The sequence below is a fragment of the Rhea pennata genome, chromosome 18 (genome assembly GCF_028389875.1).
Source record: "Rhea pennata isolate bPtePen1 chromosome 18, bPtePen1.pri, whole genome shotgun sequence".
Lineage (NCBI taxonomy): Eukaryota > Metazoa > Chordata > Aves > Rheiformes > Rheidae > Rhea > Rhea pennata.
The window spans coordinates 10,072,708-10,094,893 of NC_084680.1; the positions used below are offsets into that span (position 1 = coordinate 10,072,708).

The 22,186-nt window shown below is 44.1% G+C and overlaps 1 protein-coding gene across 1 annotated transcript in view; it reads left to right on the top strand.

Annotated features, from left to right (window-relative positions):
• CFAP77 (cilia and flagella associated protein 77) overlaps nucleotides 1-22,186 on the top strand; it is a 61,662-nt gene that overhangs the window by 15,135 nt on the left and 24,341 nt on the right. Inside the window, exons 2-3 of the mRNA XM_062591313.1 lie at nucleotides 20,574-20,673; nucleotides 21,231-21,459. Coding sequence (XP_062447297.1) covers nucleotides 20,574-20,673; nucleotides 21,231-21,459 — 329 coding nt within the window. The remainder of the gene's footprint in view (nucleotides 1-20,573; nucleotides 20,674-21,230; nucleotides 21,460-22,186) is intronic.

Here is a 22,186-nt window from a genome sequence, read left to right on the forward strand (position 1 = left end):
AGAAAATCGCAAGATTCCTCCTGGCCTTAAGTCTCTGAGTAAATAGGATTGCCTTCTTTCATATATCACTCTCAGTAATGCAACAGCAACCCAACTTGACAATTTTGTTGCTGATTTAGATCAGATGTAGCAGAACCAGATTCTGCCATCTTTGAGTCATCTCTAGAGGGCTACTAGGAGAAAGCCATAAAAAAACACAGTAAATTGTGCATTTGAGATCACATGAAGTAGAAGATGGGCTTAGTAATTTGATGCATTTTATACCTCATTTTTTTTCAAGAACAGAATTCATTTTGAAGACTCCTAAACAGGATCAGCTGCAGCCCGCTACTGTGCGTGTGCAAGACATCCCTAACACTTTAGAAATAAGAGGAGATGGAAAGCAAATAAGTGTTCTAAATTAATCTGTATCATGTAGTCTTTCCATTTGGAGAAGTGCTAAATAGCAACAGACCTTTTTTTCAAGGCAGCATTTCTGTGCCTTCAGGCCGGCGGGAGGGATGTAGGTTGGCACAGCCAAAAAACACCTGCCTGCGGGTGGGAGGGGGCCAGGCTATTACCACACCTGTGATTTCAGCAAGATTTGTTTGGAAGATCAACCAATAAATACAGAGCCTGTGCTGCAGCTCCTTAGAGGAGGAGGAAGAATAGACATTGTGCCAGCTATTTTCATGCAACTATATTCATTATTTATGCAGAAGAGGAGATATTTCAGGAAAATAGAGCTGAGCCATGAGTGACAAGGTATCTTTCCAGAGCACAAGGTGCAGGAAAATTGCACTGAGACTGACAGCTTTTTAATGTAGAGTCTCATTTCACTGAATTACTGCATGTTGGCATTTTGAAAGTACAAGATGACCTATTTATTAGCTGTGAATCAAACAGAAATTACATGCTAGAAAATAAAAAAGTTGTATGTTTCTTCCAGCTGGTAAGGTGCTTATCCTACAAAAATAATATATACATAAAACCAATAAACAAAGGATCATCAGTCACAAAGCACTAAATTTAATGTTCTAGGAGCCATATTCATCTTGTAATATTGAAATCACATATACTTGTTTCCTTACTTATGATGTAATGTTAAATGCACGTATGTCATAATACTTTACATTTCACTATCCTTACTCTGCTTAGGCTCCAGTCATCCTCTTTGCTTTAGAAGGGGGCAATACTGGCTTGGAGAATTGGCTTCAGGGTGACATGTGTCTCAGAGCAACACAGAATGGGTCCCCAAGATCAAACTTTCAGTGTTTCTAGCTGTCCTCTCTAGGCAAAGTAGTTTCTTCCCCCTTTATGGATTGGGGACAGAGATGCCCCTGATCTGAGGATGCCAGGCTCTCCTATGGCAAGGCAGTCCTATCTCTCAGTGCATGCACTCTCCTTTTAGCTCTCAAATATCTTAGCCAAGCTCAAACATGAGATGCCAGGCTCATTTGTAGCATAGAAAGCAGCATGTTAGATAGCGAGAACATAATTGCTATAACCAGCAGCAATAGACCATTTTGTACAGGGGATTGTATAATATGCAATATCTATCTTGCTGTGTCACTGTCAATTCTAAATCCAGCCATCCTGGAAAACCCAGCCACAAGTTGTGTGTATGGAAGAGTTCTTACAACATACAGGACAGGCAGGTGCACATCACCCATGGGAAGTCTCTCCAGTACACATGGATACAATTCTCTCATCTAATCTATGCAACACAGTTGCTCCAAATATGCAAGAGTGCAGAAGTCAATCTGATGTACAGATTGATGCATGCCACTGGCAGGCTGTAAATACCAAAATCTGTGTATCACAGTGAGTAGGTGGCCTCATTTTCCTCCTTAGTGAATCCATTCTGCCCCACCACCACCACCACCTTTCCTTAGTAAGGGGACAAAGTGCTGTTGGCACACTGTATAGCTTGGATGTTGTTTTCATGATTAGAGCAGCAGGCTTTATCTCAAAGATAAAATAATTGCTGACTTTTCTTCTCATTAAGCTTGCTTGCATTTTGGACCACTGAGCTTTGCTGGCTCCATGTCTCTCACTCTCTGCTTTTAGAGTCCCCAGCATTCATAAGAGTGAAGCCAGCTGCACCTGTGTGACTCTTACATTTCTGGGAAGTCCACTATGGACTTTTATCACATGTACAAAGTTTGTTTTTAAAAATAAAAGTCAAAAGCACAAACTAGTCCATCCTTAAACAGGAGGTTATCCTACCCAAGCCCAAACTTATCCTGACTTTGTCACAACCAAACAGGCACCTGAAACTACAATAAACAATAACCCCCCAGTAGTTTTCATCTCTGCTAGTGCATCCATGTAGCAAGGAAGCAAGAATGGCTTTAAGAACTACTGATAAAGCTAACTACTTCAGAAGGAAATGAAGAGGAAGAAAAATACTACAAAATTCCTGTTGACTGAACTGAAACCCATTAGTAGAGGCACGTAGTGAACTTTATAACTGCACCTTTGGCTCTGCCACTTTGCCCTTCTGGCAGTGCCAATACAGTATTTTTCATAAACCTTTAATTCACATTAGCCTTGTAATCAATCTGTACCACATAGATATATATATATATATGCAGATACATACATATATTAATTATATTCCTATAATTTTCAATCTTATCGGTATAATATCTACTTCCCCCAAGTAGCTGGAAAAAGAATATTTTAAAATACATGTTGAATCAAGTACCTTCAAAATACAAGCAGAATAGTTATTTCAGCATCATACATCTTCATTTATTCAGAGTTAACATATAGGATCTTCTAGAAAAGAGATCAATATATTAAAAATATTTAATTGACCACTTGACATTGTTTCAATCCCTCTGTGTTGAATCCTGAATGGTAAAACTTAACACAACTCTTTTTTGCTTGAATTATCTTCCAGCTCTTGCATATATACAAGCTACATGCTGTAATGCAAGACCCATACATTCGTCTTAGTAATTTATCTCATTTCCTTTCGAATGGTGTCCCTCAGTGGCTTAGAGAAAGTGGAGCGGTTGTTTTAATAGATTTGAGTTTTATCTGCCTCTCTATTTGCAGCAGGGCATAATAATAATAAATTATGATACTAATAAGTAGGTTGTGCAGAATGGACTACAGTGGTACCACTTCCCTCCCCCTCCAAAAAAGTAATTTATGGGTACATTCTTGTGACTTTAGGGGTGTAATAAATTATCAGGGTTCGTTTTTCCATCCAATTTGAGGCAGTGCAGCTGTGTTTTGCAAGCAATAAACTCTCGTGTTGTATTTCTTAGCTAAGCACTGAAAAACACAGTGTGATTTTTTTTCCCTCCCCTCCCAATTATTGTTGCAATGCCTGGTAGCTTCTCTGTAGTTAAGGGTTTGCCAGTGCTTCTGTTATAAACCTCAGTTTTCAGGGGCCTATAACTTTGCTCTTTTAAATCATAGAAGACTGGAACTTGGTGTTCCAGTGACATCTCTGTCAATGTCTTTTTAACTAAGAGAAAACAAATTTAAGGATTCTAGAACTTCCAAATTGAAGCTACATATGGAAGTCAGATCTGTGGATGAAAGTATCTAGTAACACTTGGATACCTCTTAAGCTCTTGGTAAAGCCCATGAATACCTCATACCTTGGACATATCTTGGGGCGATATTTGGTTCTTAATCTGTTTCATCTTTGACTCAGTGGACAAGGGTAGTGCCGCATGCCACTTTGTAGCTGGAGAGTTTGGGAGTCAACCATTTGCAGAAGCTCCCTAAAGGTGATGCCCTCCCTGTCTTTGCAGTGCTGACATAGTGGTTCAGCACACTGAAAGCACAGGAGGTGTCAAGGAAGCACCAGCTTGCAGTCTTTGGGGCTGGGCAACCATATCGACCAAAACATTGTCATAGGGCCTTGGAGTTCAAGGAAAGGTTATTGTGGACCCAGTTTCCGTTCCCAGTGCCCTGTCTGCATTCACCCTGATGCGAGCAAGTGTCAGATAAGGGGAAAAGAAAAGGGGAGAAGATACGCCACCACCAAAATTACAGTCTCTCTCTCAACTATGGGGACCTTGTGCAGAGAGATACAACATGATTATCTCTGCCAGCAAACGGTGCATTCCTTCTCCTCTGCAAAATTTTACTGAATGAAAAAAACAAAACACTAATATTTCCATGAGGATTTTGTACCGATACAATTACAGCCCATTTCTTTTGCATTGGCACCGCACTGCACTAGGGGACCAAGCATCTTCTAGCAGAAGTGAGTAAACCAGCAGTGGAGTGAAAATTACCCTGGGTTTCTAGGGTGCTCTCAGGGGGAGCATCATACCTGGAAAAGAGCAGCTTGCAGCTCCTTTGTGCAGCCGCCTATTCCAGCCACCGTCACATCAGGCCTTAGCAGCCACACTAGACTAATGCTTCTGCTAAACCAACCTGCTACGTGATCAGCAATTAAGCCGTGAAGTCAGCCCCTTAATATTATGTTAACATAGTTCAGTATATTAAATGTAAAACAAGTCATAATTTTTAAAGGTACCTTGGCTTACTGAGTTTAAATGAAGGCAGCAGTAGGACTATCACAGGCATATGCAAATTACCTGCATTTTAAAGCTAACAATAGATTTTGCTTTATTGTTTTGGCATTTAACGAGTGGGAAAATAATAAATTAAGCCACATGGGGAATCCCTGGTGCTTTTACAAACTGAAGCAGTGCCCACTTGGAGAGAGAATATTCCTTATTTTTCTCCTTAGCTGCATTTCTCTTAACCCATTCCCTTATTAAAGCTTATAGGGCAAAATTCCCGTGTCCTGTCCTCAGCAGTTCTTGGTCCTCGTTCTGCTCTTCCCACCTTCCTACAGCTGCCTCTCGGTGAGCTCTCTGCAAATGGGGAGCAGAATAGGAGTAAAGACTCGTGAAGCCATAGGGAGCCCCAAGAATGGTGTTATAGTTTGTGGATGGTTACGATAGCTGTTAGAGCACAGATAGCTGTCTCTGCCTATTGTAATAGGGAATACAGTTGGCAGCTACCAGTGTAATGCCTGTGGAGCAGGCAACTAGGCTAGGGTTGGGCCAACAATAAGCAGGATCTGTGAAAATAATGACATATCCATGAAAATATCCATGAAAATAATAGGGCCTTTGCATCTGCCTATTGAGCCCCCCATGCCAGATACCGTCCATGATATTAGCACCTGCCTCATTGCTCAGTGAAGTGGTGGTTGCTTGAAGTTGTGTAACCAAAAGGAGAAAGGGGGTGAATCTCTCATTAAGATGACCTCTCTAGTTAGAAGCACTTTGGAGAGGGATGTTAGATTGCATTGCATAGCGCATGAAGGAAAAAGCAACATTTTGATTTTAGCTCTTTCAGCTCTGATCAGAGCTATGAGCCAAAATTCAGGCTCAGCTGTAGGGCTGTTGATTGTCTCACGCTGATTTAACAGACAAGTGTTGATCTTCCAAGTGACAATATTTTGCTCAGTTGTTGGTAGGCTTGAAACGTAGCTGAAAACAAATCACATCACGGACACTCACTCCTGAGCTTCACCCTAGACATGTCTTCTCCAGGCTACATTTTTGTAAGCCACCCAAAGGAAAATACACTGTTCTGCTGCCCACACAATTCCCGTGCTGTAACTAAGTGCAGAATTTCCCTCTGCAGAGCAGTTGCACTAGCATATTTTACATGTTTGCTCCCTGTTTTAACTATGAGAAGTATCAATTATACATACCCGTGAACATATCCCTGTATCTGCTTTCCTCCAGAAACACGGTTTCATCAACACCAAAGAATGCAATAGAAATTAGGAACAAAGGTAAAACAGCCAGCCTAAAGTTAACGTGACACTAGTAGCATTAACTAGCAACAGAAAAATGCTGGGGAGAGTGAGAATTGAAACAAAAAAAGACAACAAGAATGCGGAGAAAATACTTTGTATGGAAACCTGCAAACCTCACATGAGTTCTGAACACACCTAGGGATAATTCATCAGCTCCCATCTTGTGGTTCTGCTCAATCTTTTGTAAAAGCCCCTGCAGTCTTACCACACACCTCTGCTTTCTACTACATCTGCTGTTTGTCCTATTCGATATATTTTGTCTATTGTCTACAACATTTGTGCTTACATACTTGCCACATGGGGAAATTGTAGATAGAAGGTTTGTGCAGCACTCTGAATACATAAAGTGCTGTATAAATGCCAAGGATTATGATCATTTTCATAATAATTCTCCACCATTACCTGTGTTTGAAGTCGGGGTGGTTGGTGGCTGAACCAGACAAGCAGAACACATGCAAAAGCCCAATTAGCTTCATAGCTCTAAAGCTCTTGCAAACACTAATGCATTAATCATTGTAAAACTGAGATAGGCATTGGTCTGTACTCCTGGCTTGATTCAGCATGTAACCTGACTAACACTAGGAGTTTTACTATCACTCTAGGCCATTTATCCCCACTGCATAGGAGTGGAAACCAGAGTATCACCACTAGAAGTTCAGGTCTCACATCCCTAAGTGTCCCTTCAGAAAAACCTGATCCCAACTCTTGGCTGAGAAACAAGCATGTCCCAGGCTGAGATCAAAGAGAAACTGGACTAAGTCCTCCAAATGATGGTTTTTATTAATCTCTTACAAAATCTAGACACTGCTGAAAACACAGAAGGTCTAAAAATGACATGGGAATAAACATGGAAGGGCTAAACACTGAAATAAATGTTTGATTGTGAGAGATGTGCAAACACACAAAAGCAAGCTGGCTTTAGAAAGAGCTTTTCAGATGACTTGAATGTCTCTTTAAAAAAAGGATTAAAATACAGATTCCTCCTATTATTTTTCAATAATACAAGTGCAGCACAGAACAACTCACTGGTGCCACAAACTAGTTTTTCATTTTTGTTTTTGTTTCATGCTTCAATATCTTTTTCCAGCTGCTCATGTCTCCTTTTCCTTCTCCTCACTTTGATCTATTAGTTTTCCACAGAAATGGGGTTTATAAATCATTGTAATGCAGCCCTGGGAAAGACGGTGCTTAGTGCAGGGAGAAATACATTGCAGCTAACAGCCACGGCAGGGAGGAAAACTCTCACCTCGTAGTGGGGCTTTGGCGACAGGTTACTGATGGCGCTTGGTTATTTTATGTCTGCATTCATGCCATCAGGGGCAAGGCCGCAGGGAGCACTGCCTGTACCCACTTTGCAATATTTCAAGCTTTCTTCTGCAGGCAAAAACAAATGCTCTGGGGCTCGCAAGGGAAAGAGGAAGGAAAAATTGCCAGCAGAAAGGGAAAAGCAAGCGGGACAAGTGGGGATGGATCACTTACTTCCCGCTTTTGCGAGATCGCATCTTTTTAAAAGCAACATTTGTCTCTAATACACCTTGGAAAGATGCAAATTTTATGCAAGTCTAATCTGTTGGTAGCAGCCGTAGGATACAGCTCTCCCATAACGTTTCAACCACTTAGTACCAAGCTTTTGTTTTTCCACCTTGCACTTCAACTTTGTTGCTGAAGGCCCATAGTCACTGCTGACCTCTGGCATAGCTACAACTCAAAGTCAGCATGTATGGGAGGAGGAGACTCACCACCAAAACCTGGGTTTCTGCCCGATGATCCCCCTCCAGCTTTGTCCCACTTGGCCTCCCATGAGATCAGGCACAGCTAGACTGTTCAAAGAAGTCTTTTGGCCTCCATATTTGAACCCTAAGGATTGGGCTCCATTTTCTAGTCAGGCTTTGGAACATTGGCCCCAGCTATTAGAAAGAAGCAATATAAAATACAAAGTTTGGACTACAGCAAAGCTGGATACTACATCACCGAGCAAGCTCTAAGCAGACCTTCCAGGACAAGTTGGTGGAAGGGCTGCAGCAGCATTTGTGGCATGACACCAGAGACAGCCAGCAGCCTGCAAGAGTCCCATCAGCAAAGGGAGGTCCCCTGAACCCCCTTCCCTAGAACTAGCATTAGCTCGAAATGGAGAGAGGGGAAAAAAAAAAAAAAAAAAAAACTATAGCAGGTGAGACAACCCTGTCAGCAGTCATTTAGGAACTAATCACTTGCCTTAGGCTGTGAGGTGGATAGAGGAACCTATTTCCAGCCCTGTTTAATTAGTGAAGAAATTTCCATAGCCTCCTAAAAGCAGCACATTCTCCCCTACCGATCCTTTCAAGCATTTGCTGTGTTTTTAGGATCACCAGCTCCTAATAAGACCCCAGGCAGGCACACCATCTTTTAGGTTTGAAAGCACACAAAAGAGACACCATGCTGGAATCGTACCTCTATCTTTAACAAAGCATTACCCCCTCCTCACCCTCCTCCCCATAATTGCCTTGTTATTGTCATTGGTGCCATTGTTCATTGGCTCGTCCGTAGAGAGGCCCAAGGGAGCAGTTCTGCCTTAGCTAAACCAATATCTCCTGCAATAACCCCCTGCAGTTTCTCCTTTGCTATCCCGTGTTGAATAAATCCTCCATCTCCGTTTGCTGAATGATCATAAAGATATGATTGAAGTTTCAGATTTATGATTTCCTTTGCATTGAGGAACAACTCCAATAACGTTAGAGCCTGTTTGCTGACTGCTTTGGACAGGATGTATGTAAAGGCAGATTTGTAAAAGCAGAAGTAGGAATGCAAAGAGGAAAGCGTGGTATTTTCCGTATGCACAATGCACACACATGCGATCACATGTTGGGTTTAATTCATGCTTGCAGAGCATCCTCCATCCACAGACCTCACTGCAATTCACAAACACCCAGCAAGGCAGGCAGAGTGCATGCGCAATATTTTACACTAACAGCAAATCTGTCTTGAGTAACTACACAAGGGACCCACAAGAATTGGTTGCCTAGTAAAGGGGGATCTTAGCTAAAGATCGAACACAATTGTAGTGGAAACTACCCTAAAGTGGTTGCTGGAGACTGGGGGAGAGTTGTATACCGAAGCAGTCCTTAGTGTCCTACATCCTCTAAATACCTCAAATTCCCTCCAGACTGCATTAATGCAATCCTGTGGTTGCCAGAGATGGGCTTCAAGGAGCACTGAGAAAGCCTCTCCCTCCTACAGAAGTGGAGAATGTCCCAGCTACTCCCTCTGATCAAAGCCCCAGCATCCAAAAAGGCAGCCAAAGGCAAAAAACCTACCACCCCCCAAAAGGACGCCAAGCCTTGTGTCCTCCCCTTGGAGGCAACAGGCTCGAAGAGCAGAACAGGAGACTCTGGTGCACTTGCTGTGAACTTTGAGCTAGGGGTGGTTGTCACCTTCCCCCTCCTTCCAGGGACCTGCTGTCTTGGCCAGGGTGTCCAAATGCTCCTTTGGCTTTCAGCCTTGTCCCATAGTGAGACATTTCAGAAAAATCAACAGTTGCTGGGATGCTTCGCCTGGAGCACTGCTGACCTGGAAAAGCTTCCCAAATACATTCTCCACAACCTTGGGGCCACAACAGATTTGCTCTTCACTGATTCACAGCCATTTATGCTCATTCACTTCTCAACAGAAAACTATAAAACTCTTATAGCATGATGCAGTCCTAAATTAAATGCATTTTAACATCCCTATATAACAAGGGAGTCTTTGCTCTTTTAAATTAATGCGTGGAGCTAGGAAGGGGACCTTTCCTGGAAAATTTATTTCACTTTCTTTGGAGATAGAAAACCTCATCTCTTTCCACCTTCGCTGAGAGCAAAGATTGTGTGTTATAATGAGGATTTTGTAATAACGAGAGCATTGTGTGTTAGACTAGCTATGAACTGAACAGAAAAGAAAAGAAGACTTCTGTGAACAGCACTGTTTGTGTGATGTATGGTAATATTTTTCCTTAGTGCATTACAAAAGAATAAAGCAAGATAAAAATATCTTCCATTTTCTCCCTAATTTGTAGTTTTCTGGTGTTAGCAAGGCTTATAAGACACATGCTCCCAATTAGCTGCTCCTCTTAATTTAAATGCTTCATAAATTATCTCCTGCGCTTGTGGATTATCACTTCATAATGCGAGTTAGCATTTAAATAAATAGCTGCGATGTAGGAAATTAGAGAGGTTTACAGTCTGAGGCAGCAGCATAATGAAGGAAAATACCACAGCAGCTGAACAGGGGTTGGGAGAGATGTGATGAGAGATTTTTTTTTCCTCTTTACCTTTTAGCAACCAAATTTGGACTGCAGCAGGGAAAATATGGGTCAGAACTCCAGCAGAGCAGGCTCCTTTTGTAATGGCTGAGTATGAAGGGAACATAGAGAATTCTTAAGCACACAAAACATCTGATTTAGCAAATATGATGCAATTACGAAGAGACCTTTCAGAGCCAATGCTTGCTTGCCTCACAAGAGTAGCCCCTTGAAAGCAATTGGGCTACTCATGTACGTCACCTGAGCAATATTTGACCCCTCATGTTTTAGCTTTTCAAAAAATATAGGAGTAAAGAGAAACAGCAGAATGGAGCAGAGCTGAGATTTTAGTGAAACCGTTCGGTGGGGAAAGCAGCGAGTGAATCAGGTGTAGGATTAAAGGGAATTTTGTTAAAAAATAATAATAATGTCAAAGATAACGAGCATTAATTTGTAACCCAAATACCTCTTGCCATGTTTTCAACATCATTAATAAGACCAGCCCATAGGCAATGATAGCTCTTTTAGAAATAGGCAGCAACATCCCAGTGCTATTTCAACCCAGTTTCACAATTATTGTCATAAATGTAGAAAATTAGGAAGGCAAAGCAGGACAGAAAAAATAAAAAAGAACTCATGACAGCTCCTTGGGGGACTAAGGCTCTCATCAGCATTTGCTGGTCTTGCCTTTGGTGTCACTGCTTTTTTTACTTCCACAAGAGAAATTTCTGGCAAGTTCCTGCCAGTGGTCAATCACACTCAGCTCCCATTGACTTGTCTGGGAGCTGAAGACATTTGGGTGCTCGTGGGCGCAGGACTGTCTGTGTCCGTGTTGCAGACTGCCCCAGGTTGAGCACTGCAGCTCTCGAGGAAGTTCAGCTATTACAGCTCCTTTCTCGCTTGCACAGAGAAGTCCCGAAGTGTCAAAATCATGGATTTTTTTTTCAGAAAACACATGAAAATCATAGAAGCCTTGACAGCCTTGACCAAAGTCCAGCCTTAGGCAGGAATAAAGTTATTAGTTACATTATTTCCCAGAGAAATAGTCTGACACATTAGGATTTCACAGTAAATGGCTGTAAGTGTAATGGGCAAGGTATGATTTTGCTCACTGGGTTTTGCAGTTAAATTTTAGCACGTAGAATACATTTTGCTGTAGGACAGAGCAAATGATTTGGGCAGATTCTTGCAGTAGCACAAGACCCTCTGTGCTTAATAGGAGTTCTGTCTAGCTGACAACACAATTTGGGTCTTCACTGTAGTTAATATACTTTAAGAGTGAGGGTCAAATTGTCTCATCATTTACATCCATACGACCTGTTAATCCCAGGAGAACTGCAAAGCTGAAGCTCAAGACAACTTGCAAGTGACTCAATTTTCTGTTTGCTTAGCTGGTTTCAGCTAAGTTTTCTAGCAAGCTGCCCTGCAACGCTCATGATTAGAGCCCCAGTTCTTCTAAAGTCAGTAGGGCTGAACACAGGCAACTGGGCTGAAGCCTGTTCTATGGAAATTTCTATCTGGACCTCTCAGGAGTCTCTGGCTGTTGAGAGTGAGAAAGGGGCTCATCTCACTCCAACCAAAACCTGAAAGGCTACAGGGGCTCTTCCTTCCATGTAGTTTCCAGCAAATTTAACAAGGCAATGTGGGCCAAACTGTCTCCCAGTTACAGCTGTGCAGCGCCATCATCCTGTGACATATTTGCATCCCCATTGCCATCACCTCGTGTCTTCTGCAGCAACAAGCTTGGTTGGCACAAGCGCCACTAGTTTCTTCTGTGCTTAGAGCCTTATGAGCCTTTTGTGCTGGGATAGGAGCACATAGGATCCAGCTGGTCTCTCCTAGCTGCAAAGGCTCTTAAGCTCTAAGAAAAACACAGTAAATGCTGAAGGCACTGCAGGCAGGAGGTACGGTTGGAGACCCAGGGGCCAGATTCCTTTAGAGAAACAGTGCCACTTTTTGCAGAATCACCTTTTATTCCAAAAAGGCATTTTAAATAGTAAAACTGGAAGCTGCTGCATATATCTTTCCAACTGATCTACTAATCATATTTCTTCAAATTTTATATCCCTGACCCTTGTAAAGGGATTGAAAGAAAGGTGGTTTTTTAAGCTGCATTTTAATAAGTCAATATGAAAGCTCAAAATTATTTAAAGCTTCTTAAATAGGATTATATTTGATTTCTTATGGGAATAGCGGGGGATAGTCTAGTAAAGACGTTCTGTCCTGCTGAGGTTTTATTACATTAAAGAAACAGCATCCTTTTTTAACAGCAAAAACTTTTATCTATTCTCTAATGAAAATGGAGATTATTCTGTACATGAGGTTGCTGAAGTTGATAAGTTCCTGCATCAGTGATTGGAGATTAGAGCTTCTTCTCAAGTGAAAGCCAAGAAATTCCTAAACCAGAGATTGGCCCAAATATAACAGACTGTCTATTAGTCTGTGATATTTGAATAGTTTGTTCTAGGTGGTACAAGTGCATTGATTTCAGGCAAATTTTGCTGAGACAGGGAAGTCTCCAGGCAGCTGACAGATCTGCATACAGAAATTGAATTTGGCCCTAAAAAATCAGAGATCTATGCCACTGCTGAACTACTTTGCTATACTGTGAATGACCATATTCAGTCTGCTCAAAAAAGCCCAGAGACAAATTCTCACTTACATGCAGCTCCCTTATTGGCATCACAGCTGTGTGGTGTAATGCTGCTAGCATCTGACCTGATGCATTCTACAGAGCCCAAAGAAATCTGAGGGGAGGACATTTAAACTACCGGTGTGGAGTCAAATGAGCCAGCAGGAAGCTACATAGTGCAAACAGCAGCCTCACTAAGGGGGGTTGTGCTGGATGTAAATCGGGATGTCTTGCCTTGAAAACATAGGGGGAACTTTTCTTAGAGTAGCAGATGGGGAGGTTTATAGACATTGCTAAGGATGAGGCAGAGAGAGAAGCCCATAACTGGTGGAAGGAGAGGGAAACAAATTTTCACAACCTGTCCCATCTCTCTAACATTTAGGCCATGTTCTCTCACAATCATCAAATAACCCAAACTACTCTTACTGAAGTCAACAGAAACCGAGGAAAAGCATTCCCTGGCAAAACAAGACTTCAAGATTTACAATATGGCAAACACCCTCAAAGCTCTGGTTCCTCAGGAAATAACGGCCTGACTGCACCCTTTCCATCCACTCTCTGGAGGCTGCAGTTCTCCATGGGAAGTCAAACGCAAGGAGGGTAAAATAACTCCATTTGCCAAGGCAACATGCAACATTTGGGGGGCAGGCTTAGCTCAGTTGGTTAGAGCACGGTGCTGCTAATGCCAAGGTTGCGGGTTCAATCCCCATATGGGCCATGCTGAGGATTGGACTGGATGATTTCCAGAGGTCCGTTCCAACCTTACCATTCTGTGATTCTATGATTCTGCCCACATTCTCTCCAGGGTGCCCAGAACCTAGTCTCATCTTGGAGACAGAATTACTCTATGTCTAGAAACATCTGCAGTTCACCCCCCACCCCTCATATTGCCTGGAGGGAGAGCATAGACTTGGAGATATCTCCTCTGTGCAGCCACTCTAGGACGACCAACTGCTGGTTGCCAAAGCAGAATCTTTCTTGTACCCAAACATCTCTGCTGCTTTCATCAAGCTTCCTCACATCTCTCCCAGCCTTATTCCTCCTCTTAGAGGTAAATGATGGTAGTAGCTCAGGAGAGATCAGGTATGGGTAAGACCTTGAGTCTAGCGGTAGCTGTAAAATGCACCTATCTTCACATAGTCCGAATAACCCCATCCTTTTGGCCTGAGGTCTGGTGTTATGAATATAGAGCAAGATGCTGCTTTATGGCTTGCTCACAAGCGGAGGCTAATGCAAGTGTCGCAAGCTTTGCCCTCCACTGCAATAAATACATTTCCTTCTTTGACCCTCAGCATTGGCACAAAAACTTATATAGACACAAATTTGTCTTTAAGTCAGGAGCAGATTTAATAGAGCAGAAGATCATTTTCAGTATTTCCATCTCAATTATATTCAAAACTCTTAGCAAGTCTCAGCCTTTGGGGCTATACCTGTGCTGCTTGCTCACAGCTTTGAGACTGTTGGCAGAATCAGCAGAAAGAGCACAACTGGGCAAGGTGATGTTGATTTATCAAAGCTGAAGAAATTCATACTGACAGAGAGACAACCGAAGAGCTCAGGGTTCAGCAGGTGCCTCTAAAGACCCCAAATTATAGGGTGCCACACACCAAGAGACACAGATGTGGGATCTGACTCTCTAGCAAAGAACACCCCCCTCCCAAGACCATTTTCTGACATCAAAAAGAAGCAGTCCTGCTATGGAGAAAGCCAATTTTGACATTAGTGATACTATACTGCTAAAATTGTCCATCTAACAGAGCATTATATTCTATATCAAACGGCAGCTAATATTTAGAGTTCTGGAATTTCAGCATAAAGGTATTTTTCAAGGGAAACCTTGAAGGGGAATATGCCCATGAAGACAAATGAAAGTACTGTGTACATAAATACTTTCATATCTGCCTGGCCCTTTAAAACCAAAACACTAGAGTTGATTTGCATTTAGATCTCTTTGGCTCCCTTTTTTCATCTAAAGACAAATCCTCAAAGGCTGCTTAATTAGACCAAATTAGATTTCCACCTAGTGGCTTGTCATTCATTAGAAAACGCTGTTCTTTTTTTCTATTTTGGTAATTATAGGCTGGTCTCACAGTGTTCACTTCAGACTCCAAGAAGTATGACTAGCATTCATGATTTTGTGCAGATGAGAAGAAAATTACTCAGTTGTATCAAGTCTGTCCATTTTACAAGCTGGATAAAGATCATCACTGGAGTCTTCTATGTGATAGGGTATACTCTTTCTTAAGTCTTTAGTGATTAATTTTAATAGCATACCTCCTGGCAATTTTTAAGAATAAGTACTAAGTACAAACAGTTCTCACAACATGCTACTGTAGCAGAGAGTGAGTGCCTTTCCTCAGATATGGGCTTCTGTTTCAGGGACCCTCACATGCAGCCGTTGGTTAATGTTACCCCCAGTTGTGGTCCTGCTACGCTGGGTGCTGGGGTGCTGCGCTGGAGTACGGTAGCAGAGAAGGTGCAGGCTGGTGATGGAGCACGTGGAAGCAAAACCATGGGCTGGAAGTGCCATCTGCAGCCCAGTTGCCTCACTGGTGTCTTATTCAGCAAGGAGGACACCTGTTTCCCACCATCCTCACAAACCTCTCAAAACATGATTTCTAGAGGGGAAAGTCTTTTAAGTTTGGACTTGCACCTTGAGGCTTCCTACCTAATATGGGAAAGTCACAATCTCAGATTAACCCAGACTGCACATGTAGGCATATTCTAGGTTAGTAGTTTCTTATCTGGAATATTTGTAGTGATGGGAGTTAAATGTACTGCAAGGTCATTAGCTTTATCTTTCCTGAGTGTGACAACAGCTTTCAACTCAAGCATCAGCCTTGCCTCCAGGAGATTTTGATCAAAAATCTTTTCTCTCTTATGTGGTTGGCCTTAGCCCTTATGACATCTATAAAACAGTGCCAACCACTCTGTCCTCAGCACTGATCATCAGCAGGTGTTTTACAGCTACCATTACCTGACACCTGGCTCTGTGTAACATACCAGCACATACACCTTCTCCAATGGATATCTCATGCTGACATGGTCATGGACACAGCAGAAGGTCTAGAGTGTCCTTTCCCACGTTGCAGTGGAGGGGCACCTCAGCAGCAAGTTTCACTCACACGCCACTGTGGGAGACCATAATCTGGTCTCCTAGGCTGAGCACAGGTGTGCTAGAAACAGTCCACTTCTTTCCCAGTCCAAACTCCATTCCCTTGCCTGTCCTGCACAAGCACATTAATTCTCTGCCTCAATTTCCCTAAGCTGGATTATTGCTCAGTGACAGTTGTGAAGTTTAATAAATCAGGGCCAGATTTTGTGGCTCTTCATCAAGCAAGATTTCTTTGACCTTTTATGTTTATGAAAATCTTCAAAGATAAGTGCCAACCTATTATTAATAATCTTCTTGGGAGTGGAAGTTAGAAGCAATTGGCAGCTGTACACAGCCCAGCAGCCAGCCAGCTCCTGCTAGGATTTCTTCAGCGCTAACAAATCTGGATTTTCACCTGTGTTTTTACAACAATATTCTTGTGTTCTCAGGCATTTTCACGAGAGGGCAAATAACTTTTTCCTTCCCTTCACCTTAAAAAAAAACTGATCAAATTTGCCTTTTTCAAAACACTGAACATTCCCTTTCTCATCTACCTAAACCTGATGTTGAGTTACTGTCCCCCAGAGGCTTTCAGTAGCTCAGTTCTGATGTATCCCTGCACTTTGTAGCTCACTGCCTTCTTAGAGTGTAATCAAACATCAAGCTAAGTAGCAAATAAATCTCCCGATCTCATAAGCTGCACAGCAAGATCATGTAAATGCAAATGAAGGGCTTGATTTCAAGCTGTCGCGGGGGGAAGGAGGGAAAAATGCTGGGCCTTGTCACCGCAATCACTTCACTCTGCAAGTGCAGTAAATCTGCAATAATAGTAATGGCAGCGTGACGGGAGGCTTTACTGTACAAGGGGGTGTAGTGAAAAGTCGAACAGAAGGTATGGAGAGAAGCAGGGCCTGGCAGGGCGAAGGCGCGCGGGCTGCCGCGGGCCAAAGCTGCCACGGAGGAGCAGGGCGGCCCCGGCTGAACCCAGCGGAGAAGAGTCATGAATTTCCCCAGCATCTCCCCCACGGAAGAGCTGCCTCAAATGCCGGGATTAAAAATGCATGCCTGCCTCTCTCCTCACGCAGGCAGGTCTCCTACCTCACTCTCCAGTTCAGTCTTTAGAAAATTAATGCAAGGAGCAGAGAGAGGCCATAAATACCAAGGGAGGAGACACAGGCTTGCAACACAACCTGGAATCCTTCAAGTTTCTGTACTTCGTTACACCATTAAATACACTCACCTCTTACAAACAGACCCTTTTCCAAGCCCTCTTTCTCCTCTGCTACAAACGTTTTCCAATGCCATTGGACACGGGGCGGCTCAGATCCAGGGCTGCACAAACCAGTGACAACCAAAGACTGGACAACTCGATACTCCTGGCTCTGTTCTTTGGCCAACTGCGCAACCTGCAGCAATAAACCTCCTCTCCGCTGTGCTGCAGCCAGTCTGAGCATGGCACTATCCAAACACAGGACAGGCACAGGCGGGTCACAAGTGAGAATCGACACGTTGGAGAGGAAAAGGTGCATTAAGTGTCCTTAAAGACACTTTTAGAGAGCCAACAAAGCCTCAGCCCACGTCTCTCGCTCTCAGCCCTGGTCCCTGCAGAATGTACTGGGAATGCTTCAGGAAAAAGATTAGAGTTGTCGTTTCTGAACGGGCTGTATAAACAATATTTAAGATGCCTGATTTTCTTCAGTGATGTCGTAAAGGGAGAAAATTTGCAGAAGGTACCCAGAGAAAATTAGGACCGCCTGGGATGCAGAGAGAGACGGTTTTAATTAGAGCCAAGAGGTGGGAAATAAGGCAGAGAAATGACATCTTAATGAGGTTTAATGAAGTTGTCTACTGATGGGCACAGCTGTCAGACAGATCTGTATTCCAGCCAAGCGGCTCTGTGACAGGCTAAACCCGAACACAGGCAACGGTGCTGGAGCCGGGGAAGAAAAAAGGACCTTCCACTTCAACCTGAGCTCCGTCTCTCCCCACCGCTGTAGGGTGCAGCGCACCTACAGCGCCCGAGGACAAACAAGCAAAACCAGCCCACAAGGCTGCGACAGCATCTTGTTAATTAATGAATGAGAAAATCTGTAACCTTTGATTACATTTAGCAAGATTTCTGCCCGATATCACCTCCCCATTTCCTGCTTTTGTGGGTAGAAAGATCTTGGCACACAACCAGTATCCTCCGAGTCCCCCGGTTTTCTTCAGTCACAGGTTCTCGCCATGTTCAACATATTGGACCAGATTTTTTTTTAATTAATTATCCAGCACCTCCAGCTTTATTTATTCAGTGCAAAATGACTGTAAAATTCTAGCAGATCACAAAAGGGAACAGCGTGCGCTCATTTTGCAACAGAACAAATATCCAACTGCATTTACTTAAGGTGCACAGCAAAAGGGAACCTTTAAGCCCCTTAATTTCTTCCATTCTACACATTGCCACATTCAAAGGTCTGGAAACAGCTTTGCCACATATTTATTACAAAGCTCTCCCCCTTCCTGCAGTTTCTCAGCACTTTCTCTCCCACCTGCTGCACCTTCTCCACAATAGCAAATGCCTGACCTCGCTTAGCTGATGCGGCATCAAAACACGATCCCAGAAAAATCCTTTTTGCAGGCAGCTGAAGAATGCTATGCCATTTCCCTTGCACATCAGCGACAAGTAACCTAAAAATAGCTATCGTGCAAATGCCTGTAAATACAGGGGAAATAGATCAACAATGAGAGCTGGTTTATCACTCTGGCAACAGTTTATACATTTTGAGCGAGCCTCCCCATCTCCCGCGCAGCATGCACATATGGTTTAGTGCTGCTGCACGATATTTCAGTTGCGGGAGCTCTAAAAGCCCAGTCACTCCCATCGTGCTCGGTGCTGGCCGCATCTGGAAGCGACGAGCTCAGCCGCAGCCCGAGGCTCGCAGGAGGCAGCCAAGAGAAAGCAACCATCTTCTGCCCAGGTTGCAGCAGGCAGCAAAGCGGGTGATTCGGTGGTGTTCAAAAAGCTAATGACCAATGTCTGGCTGCGACAAAGGGTCTGGAGCCCTACGCAGGGCAAAGAGGCAGATGGAGTTTTCAAGTCCATCAAAGTATTTTAGCAAGTCCAGAAAATTCAGGTTTGATCCTGTGGATCAAAAGTGGCAAAGTTAGTGGCCAGTTTGCCAGGATCTGCAAAGGAGCAGAGCTGTCACAGCCACTCGGACAAGTGCCTCAAGCAAGGCATCACCCAAGACGTGCTGGCAAAGAGGCCAGCGCCTGTGTCGCCGTGCAAGGAGGGTGGCACAGAGCCGAGCTGCCCACGTTTAATTTTTTATGTAGCTCCACATAGAAGCTGAAACTGAGAAAAGGCGAACTGACAATATACAAAACAGCTCTGGGTCAAAAACTTTGATTACGAGCAACTTTCAGAGACCCTAACAGAGAGCCCTCCTACACATTCCTGCACAAGCAGCCTCGGGGGGCAGAGCTCTCTCTGTCCCTTATCAACCTCATACAGCCTGGACCAGCCCTAGCAGCAGGCAGGAACCAATCCATCTTCAATCACAGCCTCTTTGCTCAGGCCCTGCAGAAAGGGCATTTGATCCAGCCCAGTACAAATCAGCACACCCTTCCCCCCCCCCCCAAATCCAGAGGGTGTTAACTCTGGAGCATAACAGTAGTCACATCCGTGTCAATATTCAATGATTTCCCAGAGGATGGTTTCAGCATTTCCGTTTTTCCAAGACAACCATGCTGAGAGCTACAAACTCCCCAGCTTCCCCAGCACCCTTCCCGTGGAAAAGAATCCATCCCAAAGCACCTGCAGCCCATGCCCTGCGTCAGGGCTCTGGTAGGCCTGTTGCCTGGCTCTCAGCCTCCCATAGCAGGACCCTGCCAGACTGCCAGGCTCCCACTCCTGCCCTCCTCCACCACCTCCCTTTCAGGCAACAGTAAGATTTCCAAATACACATCCTGCAGTGACAGCACCATGGAGATCTGAGGAGGTTACCTAATCCCACAGATGCCACCCAGCTGGGATACACATGGGCTAGAGAAGAGCTCATTTTCAAACTAAGTACAAACGCAGTTATTCATCAGCTCAAGTACTCTTCAGTGCTATAAAGCCTAGGCTCCGCTCCCCTTCTTTCCCCTTTCCATTCCCCCCAGCACTCACCTTGAGGCTTGATTCTTCCTGGGTAGGAGTGGTGACATGACTACGTTTGGGGAAGTTTATGCCAGTTTTCTAGGAGGATGCACAACTGGAAAAATGGAACTTGAAGGAAAGTTAAGGCTAGAAAGTCTCTCCTGCAGGCACCACTGCTGGGCACCACAGTCAAAGGAGAAATTAGCTAAACAAGCACACCTTAGGTCCATATATCATAACTATAAGCAAGTCAAAATCCCTGCTTCCAGCAAGGCTAGGTCACTTAATTCAGGCACATTGTGTGAAGCTCAGCATCCCTTAAGCTTCAGCTCTGGCAAAGCATCAAGCACTGCTTATGTCCAGACAGTAGGATTCAAACCTGCACCAAGCAGATCCAGAGCCATTGCTGGCCCTTGTCAACAAGTAGCAGCTTCTTCTCTGCCTCTCTTGGCCTTTTGCTTCCTGCCCCAAGCATTAGTCCCAGTCCTTGGTTTGACCCAGTGTTTCATCTCCCAGAAAGAGCCCTTAGGAGCCAAGGTGCCATTAGCAATCCCAACAGAGCCAGGCATTAATGGCAACAGTAGCAGCCACCAACAATTCTGTTACAAATCTGTTTCCATGGGGGTTAGCTTTCCGTGCAGGTCTTTACACTTCTCTAACCTCAGTCATCTTCCACAGGCAGAACTGGGAAAGCCCCGGAGAAGCAGCTATACCCTGCCAGGCCCCGATTTTTCATACGGGCTGTACATCCACGGGACAGACGGAGGAGTCCCTGAAGGTATGACAATGCCACTAAAATACAGCCATGCAGCAAAGTCCTCATGCTTAGAGAAAGTGTCTCCTCCTTACAGGTGCACTGCATTACTTCTCACTAAGCTGGAGGGGAAGAACTCCAACATGCAACCACTTATATAAATATCATTCAAAATTATTTGGTGATTAGTGAAGTTCACCTGTGACCTTTCAAGCTGTTAAAAGCTCACACAGAACCCAAGCAGAGAAGGATATAGCACTTGCAAGGGATGATACATGGGGCCACTTCCACAACTGGACAGAGCTCTTGCTCTGTACTCTCAGGGAAAACTCCCCTGTGAAATCAGACCTGCTGACCAAGGCAGGGTGGAAGGTGAGAAGACATCCAATTCAGATGGGACACCCTGTATGAAATGCACTGCAGCAGGATGTGGTGACACTCTGCAATAGAGCCATGAAAAAAGGCCCACAAGCCATGCAAGGCCCATGTGCTATGTGTGCAGGCTTCATTGCAACCACCTTCCCAAATAGGCATTCACCTGAGATGCTTCATCTTTTCCTCTTGTCTCCTTCCACCTGCAGCAATTGGTCACTGGCATGCCATGAAGCCCAGGCCTGCTTTGCTACGGAAAATGCCCCGTGACTACATTACCATGAACTGCGGCGCTCTTAAGGCCGGTTATACCACAGCCCATGAATTTAATTTGTACTATGGGGCCAAGGACATACGGCGCAAAGCAGATGAGGAGAGTCGCTTCAAGAGAGGGCCTCCCAAAGTACCTGCAGACATGACGTATGGCATCGTGTCACGGTAAGGGGGAAAGCTTGGGACCCTCGGAAGGAGATCACCCTGCCTGCCCTCTGGCCTGTATCTCCTCAACCTCTCAAGCAAGCAGGGTCCCCAGATAAGAAGTGCCCTGAACCTAGGCACACTGCAAATGAGTCATGGCAGCATTTCCAGATCGCACTCATATGTCAGATAATCAACTGCCTAACTCCCATCTGCATGCCTCAGCACGTCCCCATTTAACTGCTGGTACTAAGGGCTTGTTACCCCTTAAAAACACATTCAATGCCAACCCTTTAAATTAAGAATGTGATGAATTTGTGAGCAAGACTTGCTGCTTCCCAGGGTCATTTATACCAGGAGAAAGTGATACTAAGGCAGAACAACAGCATTTCTACCTGGGTGTACTGGTTGAAACACTCTGATGCAATTAAGAATCAATTCAGGCTCTTCACCCCACTCTCTCCCCCCCACTTGTTAATTCATAACCCCACACTGCATCTCTCTATTCAGCACAGCCCAAGGGCTGGAGAGGAGCTGACCCCTGCAGCTCCCCAACCACCTCCCCTAACAGGGCATAAGCCTGTCCATTCCTCCCCTGCACTGCAGCAGGACATTTAGGGCTTCAAGACTAAGCTCTGTTGCATTTCCAAAAAGGTTTTACAAAACACTGAGCACGAGCCATGCCCAATGTTCATACAGGAACAGCATTTGGAAAAAGTTGCAGAAGTGACCCACTGAATGTGCCCCT